Here is a 10532-nt window from a genome sequence, read left to right as displayed (position 1 = left end):
TGATGTTTCAAAGCTCTAATGTCATTATTAAATGACGATCAAACCAATTTGTTTGAATTTTTTTTGTTACATAGAGGTAAAATGATACTTCTTGAAAATGTTAATAGGTAAAATTTTGGTTGGAAAGTATGGATTAAACATACACATTCCCAAAAACAATAGCAAGAAATTTAAAATTTATTCCTTAAATAAAACATGAGTTTTATCTTATGTTCCAATAAATGGACACGAGACTTTCTACTATACTAATGGTGTCATACAACCAACCAATGAAAAGATGATACATATAAGAATAAAAGTGAATAAATGTCACATTCATTGGTAAGATGTATTATAGAGGAGTATATTAAAATTTCTCAAAATGACACCCTCTATCCTTTAAAGTTCTATTCAATCTCTCATTTTCGAAATGAGAACAAGCATCTTTTTATGTGACTAAATGCTTCACTCTAACATGTTGCACGATAAAAGTTTCAAAGTACCAAAATTATGTCTCGTGTTGTATGCTCCGTGTTTATAGTCCTAAGACTTGAACACTTTTAGACCATTTCAAGATGTTTTTCTTTTCCTACTATCTCCTAAAAGTATAAAGTTAGTGATAATTGAGTTTGAGGTTATTACCATTCCAAACTCTTTTATATAAATTTCAAATAGTCTTATTAAAATCACGTGATTATGAAAAAAAAAAAATTCTATAATAGGCCAAGATCAGTACTGGTCCATTTCATTCAGATGACGCTGCATTATCGCAATAACTAATGTATTATAATTTGAGTAGAGAGACTGGTACTAATCTCAGTTTGTCGAAAAATTTCTCGTTATAAAGGTTGTTTTCTTTGTTTCTTTGCGTGGTTAAATCGAAAAATTGATTTAAATGGCTCCGTAATTTGGTTTACAATTTTAGGAGAAATAAGGTATTCAGTTGGATTCAATTTTAGTGGTAAAGAAACCAACCCGAACCCGATTCCCGTGCCGTTTTCTACATACACACTCACCGTTCGCCGAACGAGTTACGAACAGACAAACCCCAATCTCCAAGTCATAGTTCACGCACGTGCGCGTCCCTTCCACCATCCTTTTTCCTAGTTGAAGTTTTCAATTTCTAGCCAGGCTTTGGCTCTTCTTGATTTCCCGCAGCTTGAGTACGATTGTTCCAACTGTAATAGTGTCGTTTAAGTCTCCATCGGTCTCCACTTCCTCACTGCCTTGCATTGTCTCGCCTCACCTCAACTGTCGAGGTAAAATTCAAGTCTTACATGGTTGATTTGAAGATGAAGGGATTTAATTGAATATAGGTTACGGTAAATCTGAGACTTTTTATATTTCAAGTCTAAGTCACTTCCTCTCTTCTATCGCCTATACCCATGGGCGGATTTAGGGGTCAAAGGGGGCATTTGCCCCCTTCATCCATGAAATAAGGTTTGATTCTATTTATGGGGATTCCGTAAATATTCCATTTAAAAAAAAGAGAAAGTTCGAAACAATTGGATTTTTTTGGGGGAAATTTTTTTCCCCCAAAACGACGTCGTTTTGGTTTAAGGGTTTTAAAAAGAAAGAATAGAAGCAGCAGACGCAGCAGCGAGCCTCGCTTCATTCGCGTTCGACGACTTCCAGCAGAATAGACGCTTCTCCTCTCCTCTCCTCCTTCCAGCAGCGACGCCCTCCTCTCCTCCTCCCCAGCAGCGACGACGCGGCCACTGCTGCTCTCAACTCCGGCCGGCCGGCGGCCACCATCTCCAAGACTCCAATCCGCCCCTGTCTGTCTGTCATCAATCAACACATGTTAGTTTAATTTTTCTTTTGTTCTTTAATTTAAATTTTAGGTTAAATTAATTTTAGATTAATAATGGATATTGATTGATAGTTAGTTTATTCTTAATTTTAGTTTATTCTTAATTTTAGGTTATTCTTAATTTTAGGTTAATAGATTGAATTGGTTGAATTGATTTGGCATTATTGATTGAATTGGTTGAATTGATTTGGCATTATTGATTGAATTGATTTGACATTATTGAATTGGTTTAATTCATTTGATGCGTAACAACCCGAGAATCCCGGAAATGGATGATTACGAGTTGGAAACATTAAAATTTATGTTTTTTATCAAAAAAATCATGAAAATAATGCATGATAATTGAACAATTTTGCATTTTTGTCATAAAAAATTGAACAATTTTACATTTTTTGTCTAAAATTTTTTAACGTAGAGTTTTGCCCCCTCCCTCAAATCCTGGATCCGCCACTGCCTATACCTAGTTCCCCTTTCCTGTAGTGGAGTTTTCTTTTATATTCCTTTTCAATTTCTGTTCAGATCCGGGTTAGTTCCTTCTATTTTTCCATTTCTACCATATCCAGTTTATTTGTTTCCTTGAATATTTGGGGCAAAGTTATGCTCAGATACCTAATAGGGTTACTTGAATTAGCATTTCATTTGAAGGAAGAATGGTAAACCATATATACTAGAATTTCTATCTTGTTGCCAAAGGATTTGCTTAGGCAAACTTTTTAGTTTACCTAGATTATAATCTATTAATTTCTCATCCACAGTGACCTAATATTCATTGTCCTATCTATGTCAGTCAGTGTACATCTTGAATAACATTTCTTGCTTAGGCTGCTGCAAGCTATATTCAAAACTATGATCTTTTTCTTTGTACTGTATGTTGTCTTAATACTTCATTGAATTGTTGAAAAGAGCGAGACTGAATTACAGTAACTTTTGCTAGAAAGGAAAAGATATGTATGAGGATGGCACATCATGACAGCATGCCTGTTGCATGACTTTTTTTTTTTTCTAATGTTGGCTTAAATACCACATGTTATGTAGTACTCACTCGATCCCATTATATCAGTCGACTTAGAAAGTGAATTTTTTTCCAAAATATACGTCGTTCCATTTCTAGTTTGGTTTTTCGGTCCAAAGATTTTTTTTTTTTTTTTTTTTAATCTTGGTTTTCAATGTATCCATGTGTTTTTGAACATTGCAAGGCTTAAACATTACATAAGAGAGTTTTTTTTTTTTTTTAAGTTAACCAATGTAAATTCATTGGTTTGACTCAATATTAATTGTATTTCTTAATTTGTGTGAAATATCCTAGAATGACTTATATAATGGGTTGGAGGGAGTAATATTTACAGAACTTGATTTATAAAGCTTCTCACTTTACTTCATTTTTCCTTTTTTAAGTTAAAAGAGAATGGGAGGGGTTTTCTCAACCATTCTTGCTGTGAGAAAAAAAATTAAAAACACTCTCTGCCCAAAAGCATAATGGTAGTGTAAGTGAGGTGATATATTTTCTTTTTATTTCTTAAGTCTTCAGCAGAGTATCTACTAGCTTCTGCTGGAAAGAGAACAGACTTTTGTGGGATATCAGCATGATTAGGTGCAAATGTTACGGGAAATTGATCTTCATCTGAAAAGTGAAAGGTTGCTTGAATTATATCAACACTTTTACGTCATCCGAAACTGTAAGCTTAATATTGTTGTAGTATTCTGTGAAGCTGATAATTTATATAGTACAGTTTTGTTAGCAAGAACTTTTAAAGCATGTTCTGTCTTAAGAGCATAATAGCAATGAGGTGACACCGTGCCAGGATTTGGTCATACAACTAGACATTTGAACCTAGCTTAGTTTAGTAACAGATCTTAGTTCTTGAGAAATATTGGCATTCTGAATTGTTTTCATTGCATATCCTATATTTGTCTTCTTGATCCTTTTGATGTTCCTTTCCTTTCCTTTTATTTTTTCTTTCTTTCCTTTTCTTACTTCTTGTGGCTTTGGCCTTTCGGGATAGTTGATGGTGGATATGGATGTGGTTTGTGGATGGTTTTCTTCTTGGTAATTATCCTGATGATTATGGAACCCCTTTTATTACTCTGATTGTGGCATATAATATTAAAATAACTGATTCTGATTTAACTGTGTAGGTATGTTTGCAAGGAACATTTATCATCTGTAGCTAAATCATAATATGAACAAGTTAGTAGAGTTCGGAAGGAAAGCCCTTTTCTATGTGAGGGTTCTTTCTGGGTATGAAGAACGTAAAATCCGTAATTATAGATTGCTGCTTGAGAAGCGTCTCCAAGAGGTTAGCTAACTATTGGTTCTATTCTTCTTACTCTTCTTTGATGTGTTGTTGTGATGCCTTCATATGTCTTTCTAGTGCTATTAGCGTTTGTATGTACATACATGCAATATACGGGTTAGAGTCGAATACTTACACCCTATGTAGACCTTGAGACCCGAGAGGTTTCATTACTTTTATTGCAGAAGGTAGATAGTCTTTGATTCTTCCATGCTTAACTCTAGTCATATGCAAGATCTTAACCATATTTTGTTAAATAAACATCAAGAAGCATACTATTATAAATTAAAATGCATTTATTTCATCTTTATAGTCCAATTATTTTGTCTTTTTAACAACCCCCCCCCCCCCCCCCCCCCCCCCCCCCCCCCCCCACCCCACACACACACACACACACCACACCCACACACACACACACACACACACACACACACACACAAAAAAAAAAAACATATTCAGTTAGTTCTTTTCTTTTTGTGGTATAAATCCATTTTTACACACAGCTAAGTAGGAGAGGTTAAGATAGACCGAAAGAAATGGGCAAGGAGAAAGGCCATAGTTAGTTAAGGCGTGTTTTAGCTGACGAGGCTCTAGGCCTAGTGCCTCAAAATGCCAAAGGCGGGCTATGTTTCAAAGGCTCATGCCTCGGCATGCTTTTCGTGATTATAAGATGCACCCCTCTTTGACTTGTGGTTTTGTTAGAGTCTTGTACTCTCATTTAGATGTTTTCATCTCCCGTAATCACTAAAACATTATGGTGTCCAAAATAAACAAGGAAGAAAAACAAAGAATGCTATTGAAGACCAAAAGCAAAAATAAAAATAAAAAAATAAAAGAACAAATAAGAATCTATGGAATTAGTTATTAGTTAACTAAGGATTTATTCCATGTTAGAAAATGGAGATATTGACGATGAATAGTGAATATGGAAACTATTATTGAAAAGTTGTTATAGTTAACTTAGGATTTGATTGGAGTTTTGAATTTATTATTATGAGTTACAATAATGGACGAGTTTGAGTTGTTAACTTGGAATCTATTGCATGTTAGAATTCAAATTAAGATTATGGATATGATCATAGTTATTAGAGGCTTAAGGCGCGCGCCCTAGCAACAAGAGGCGCAAAAAAAAAATTTTTTTTTTATCATAAATTCATAATATTAGTCACAAATAGTCAAATATCAACAATAAAACCATAAAATGCATGAATTAAGTTCTAGTTAACTATTAAGGCATAATCATAAACTCATAATTCCGACTTAAAAGTTAAAACTAAAGAAAACACTAATAGTCTTCTTGACTCTAGAAAACAACTAATCTTTAACTTCCTAGTCTTCCTTCCTAATCTTCATCGGAACCATAATCATCATCATCACTTCCATCGTCATATGCTTCTCGAATAAGGTCCTCAATCTCATCATCATTGTCAACTTCCTCATCAATGTACTCATCATCTACAAACTCGGGTTCATCATCTATAAAAGGCATTTTACCCTTATCTTTCGCCTTAGCCTTAGACCTAACACTTGAACTAGGTGCATTTGCAACATTTTTTCCTACTCCTCTAGTTTGATAAGCATTTTACCCCTAATGAAGCCGAGGCGCGCCTTGCGCCTGGCTCAAGGCGCGCGTGCCCCTGGCTGACAGTGCCCGCCTTTGTCAGCCAGAGGCGCTAAGGCTGGAGCCTTAGCCGAGGCGTGCCTTTAATAACCATGGATATGATTTAGTATTTATTGCATTTTAGAATTTATCACTCCTTAAATATTAACAGTTGTTCATTTATGGATTTATATATTTTCATTCTTTAGTGCGTCTTGTGTAGCTGAAGTGTGTACCTGCGCCTAGGCTCGATGACCCCTTTGCGACTTAGTGTGCCTTTAATATGGGAAAGGGTATGACAAAGGTAGTAAATGGAACAGTTCATTTTCCATCACTTTGATCAAAGGGGTTGAAAAAATTCAAATAAAGGGGGAAATGGTTTAGGAGGAGAAAATCATTATTGAAAGACACTTGCTTCCTACTCTTGACTTCTTTTAAGTAGAAAATCATTTGTTGTTTCTTAACAAAAGTTCTTAGGTTGTTCATTATTCGCCACAACTTTTCTTTTGCTTGGCTTCTATTGATGAGAAAAGGGGTTTGTTACATGCGTAATTCCTTGTTTGATAATCCTATGTGCGAAATTTAAAACGAAAGGATCGAATCAAATGGAGGATATAAAGTCTTATATATTAGTTAGTGGAGTCACATTATATATGTTCTTGGTGATGGAAGTTAGTGAGAGAAGATGAAGAAAGATCTAATTTTAGTTGACTAAGATCAGAACTAAAAGAAGCAAAGCTCTTATGAAATTTAGAGACAGGCAGTTTGTCGACTAAGGTTCACCTTCAAGATAGGCAGAATATTCCTTTACAGGGACGTCGATCTTAGCTTACTAAAATGTATTGTTTTAGGCTGGAAGTTTTGTTTCTTATTCCAAAAGTACCACTCCTTGTGGCTGTCATTTAGTTTGCTAGGGCACATCTGTAACTGAAAGTATTGACTCTTGGGGAGCATATATAGCTTTCTCAAACCCTACTTGTTTAAGTGATCTGATATTTTATTGAATTTTCTTCTCGAGAGTTTTTCGAAGTGGAACTTCTCTTGGTGTTCTTTGGAACACTCTTTCCCTTGAACAATCAGATTTAGTTCTTGCTTGTTGGAGATTGGATTGGGAACTTCGCAACTTAGATTTGCAAGGGTTTTAGTCTGTCCAACCGTGGTTCATTAGCTTTCTTGGGTAATCAAATCTTGTTTTGGGTTTTGGAGACTTCTTTCCTCGTGGGTTCTGCATCAGTTCTTTTCCTTTCTTTGCATCCTTGTCTTCCCATTCCAATCTTCCTCTATCAAATGAACATGCAGTACGAGATACTGCTAATATTTTGCATTTTGTACCTTTTGTTCTTTATTGTGTGATACACTTATTATATGAAGAGCAACTAGAGCTTGCTTTGTGTGATTTACGTATTATATGAAGTGCAACTATGTTAATTGTCAATGAGCCAAGGTTAGCGAAACACAGTTAACACAGAAATGCCCGTGTAACGATAGCAATTCCTTTCAGACAAGTATACACATTCTCCTTTGGCTGATTCGAGAAACAGAAACTTCAAAAATATAACAATAAGAGCTTCAACTCATCAAGTTTGAATCCTCCTTAAACAAAACACTTTCACTTGCCTTGTTTGATGAACTCCAAAGGGAAAATTTGTATTCGCTAAATGTCCTATAACTTGAATAATTCGGTCAAGCAAACTTATAGAACCCTGAACTTCTGATTTTGTAAGTGAACAGTAGAGATATTTCTGCATGAAAGAGATTATAATCTGATACTGATGTTTGAAGCACATTTTATTTGTTGAATAATAGAAATGGAGGTCCGTGGGTTTTTTTTTTCTTCGGATCCTTTATCGTATTCTTTGTATCTAGTTTTTTTAACATTTAAAGCTTCCAATGTTTTATATGCACCGTTTTGGGTTTGTGAATCTGAGATCATTATACTGTTCCCTAGTTATCTTGTAATATATGAGCTCTTGCTATTTGCCAGGCACAAGAAAAAAAGGCAGCCTTGAGAAGGCTACCTGAGCAGGCTGTGTTAGCAGAGGTCCGCCAAATGGTTGAGCAGATGCAAAGTTTGAACCAGAAGCTAGAAGAAACTGTAAGTATTAAGCAGCTATAAGTGATTCCATCTAGAAAATAACCTCTGTCCATCCATCATTGCTACATTAGACTTTGTTGTCTGTGCCCGTGAAAACCGAAGTAGCGAATATAGAAAAAGAAAAATAGATTCTGTCTACAAATTGTATAATACTATAAAGTAGGCGAGGTTTTGTTGGTATGTATTTGAAGAAAAGAATTCCAATAAGATTGTGTGTGTGTATGTAATGAGGAATTGCTCCTCATGTGCAATATAAGTTGATTTGTGTGGTTCATTGTAACATTGGGTCAAATGCACCGAGTTGGTTGCTGAAGTTTTTCCTTTGTGTGCTAGTGGTCACCAAAGTCAATTGTGTCAACAAAATCACTAAAGTTTAAATTTGGTATTAATAATGTCACTATGACCAGATTTGAGGAAAAAGTCGGCCGGAAAGATGATGTGGCGAGTCAACCAACGTTCTATTTGCCCAGCTCATCGCCACATAAGATTCTTCATCATCATTTTTGTCATGTGTCCATCACATGGCAGTATGGAAAAGGAAAAAAAAGCCAAATGCACCAATGATCATTGAAGTATTGCATTTGTGTGCTTTTTGTACTGCCATGTGGCATATATATGTTGTTGAAGAACCTTACCCGGCAATGAACTGGCAAGTAGGACTTTGGATTGACTCGCCATATAAGCTTCCGCCTTCCCTGTTGGTTTCTTCAAATCTGGCCATAGTGATTTTATTAACACGGGAATTAAACATTTAGTGATTTTAGTAGCACCAAATTGACTTTAGTGATCACTGGCATACAAATGCAATACTTTAGTGACAATTGGTGCATTTGACCCAACAACCAGGAACAGAGGTGAGGGAGAAAAAAAGAAACAATAGATCATAGAATTAATAGGATCCAAATACTTAAAGTTCAATCCTTTTTCGGATTATTGAATCTAAAACCATTCTATTCCAAATGACTCAACGAGTAACTAATTATATCTACAGTTTGTTATGCACTCAGCGCTTGTTATTTTCTTTTCCTTTTTCCCTTTGGTAGTCTGAGTGAAGCTAATTTATCCAGCGTAACTTAATACTATTTTTAAAATGTTTTTGTTGTCAAATCTGACATCTCTCTCTGGAATCTCTGCTTCATCCATTTGAAGGTTAACTTATTGATGTACATCATTTAACCAGAAATGTTTCTTCCTTGAAACTTATTCCCTCAGCCACTTTATTGTCAAACATATGAGCTAGTTTTTCTGTGAAGATGGAAAGGCAAATAATTTTGCTGGATTATATTTCCGTTCAGAATTTGTATTCTAAGGGCCCGAGGACCCAAAGATCTGAAAGACTGGATTCTCACATTTCCTTCCCAATTCCTCACATTTTATTGTGTTAATGAATGTACAGATCATGTTGTTATAGTTAATTACTGAGAAAGCTACACGAATTCCCGTGAACATATATTTGTTGAAATATGATCATTTCTATGTGCAGGAGACTGCTATTGAAGAGTACTTCAAACCAATTGACAATCAAGCTGAGATTTTGATGAAGATGCAGCTTGACGGGGAAGAAAGGAAAATGAAGCAGATGATGCAAGCTATGAAAGCGGAGGCTTTGGTTGAAAAGGCTGAAGCAGAGAAAAATGCAAATGCTCATCATGTGGAGACAAACCAACACAACCAAGAAAAAGAAGCCTCCTCTAAGCAACAACCACTTTGATATATTATTCCATGAATTTGGTTGATTTTTTCCGATGAAATTGCGGGAGGTGCCAGGATTTGAATGTAAGAGTCTACCACCCTGTGTCTTTCTTTGCAACCTATGAGTCCATCTATTGATGGATTGGTTTGAATTTGATAGATCAAGTGTAGGAATTGTTTTGTACGAACGTCTCTCCACCATTCGCATGCTTTTTGAATGCCGACATAACTATATCATCAATCCGAGGTAATTTTCCAATAATTGATGCAACAATATGTCAATCTTAGATAAAGGAAATGGAAATGTTTACGGTACAACTGTGATCTTTTACTTCAAAGAAATGACTTAGTATGATTGCAGCAAAGAGTGATGAATATTGTTATTGAACTAGCAGTATCCTTTTGCATGTTCTTTTGATTTTTTTTTTTTTTGTGTGCAGAGTCTAGCCCATGGAAAAAAACTATTCTTTCTTTAATGAAAATACTCCAATATTTTAGTTCATTTCTGCACCTATTGCTATCTCTAAGTACCACTAGCAGCTTCCACCTAGTTCGTATTCAAACCAACACTGCATACGTAGAAAGTTGATTCTGATACTAAGTGTAACATTCTACTCAATACTATATAGATATTGTTCATTTTGATTAAGTCCGATACTTTGGATCTAAAAGCTTTAAAACGTGTTTACAAACGTATATTACCATTATAGCTTGAAAACATATACTTCATTTTTGATGTGGGATTCTGTTTATGTCTGTCCCTTTACTTAGCTTTTCATAAAATTGTAGCACAAGAGAAAGATAGAAGAAGGTTCCAATAAATTAGGCAGATAGTAGGTAGTTGGATTCCAGTGAGCCATCAGAAATTGGAATTTTGATAATACAGTAGCCAAGATTAATTGGTCCCCTAGGCCTCAAAGGCCTAAAAATTGAGTTTTCAACTCCACTTTGAGACCGACCATTACAGATATGAGTAGATGAGCATTTCCTTTTCTACTTTCTAACTTTTATTTTTTCCCCTTCTTTTCCTATAGATAGATATATACTTATCTCTTTTTC

The 10532-nt window shown here is 35.2% G+C and overlaps 1 protein-coding gene across 3 annotated transcripts; it reads left to right on the top strand.

Annotated features, from left to right (window-relative positions):
- The first annotated feature begins 1063 nt into the window (after positions 1-1063).
- Positions 1064-9975, top strand: LOC136209425 (uncharacterized). 3 transcript variants are annotated; one of them, XM_066000895.1, is made up of 5 exons: positions 1064-1782; positions 3314-3468; positions 3929-4089; positions 7671-7781; positions 9265-9975. In XM_066000895.1, exons 3-5 carry the CDS (start codon positions 3973-3975, stop codon positions 9490-9492), a joined length of 456 nt encoding a protein of 151 aa, XP_065856967.1. In that variant the 5' UTR covers positions 1064-1782; positions 3314-3468; positions 3929-3972; the 3' UTR covers positions 9493-9975. The 3 variants fall into 3 exon arrangements, 2 of the variants coding, with proteins under 2 accessions (XP_065856967.1, XP_065856959.1); XR_010677534.1 differs by lacking the exon at positions 3314-3468 and having other exon boundaries at positions 1067-1782; positions 9265-9557; positions 9634-9975; XM_066000887.1 differs by lacking the exon at positions 3314-3468 and having other exon boundaries at positions 1426-1782.
- The last annotated feature ends 557 nt before the right edge of the window (positions 9976-10532 follow it).

Source organism: Euphorbia lathyris, chromosome 1, assembly GCF_963576675.1.
Source record: "Euphorbia lathyris chromosome 1, ddEupLath1.1, whole genome shotgun sequence".
NCBI lineage: Eukaryota > Viridiplantae > Streptophyta > Magnoliopsida > Malpighiales > Euphorbiaceae > Euphorbia > Euphorbia lathyris.
The sequence above is the reverse complement of the archived record's forward strand: the minus strand, read 5'-3'. Positions and strand labels throughout refer to the sequence as shown.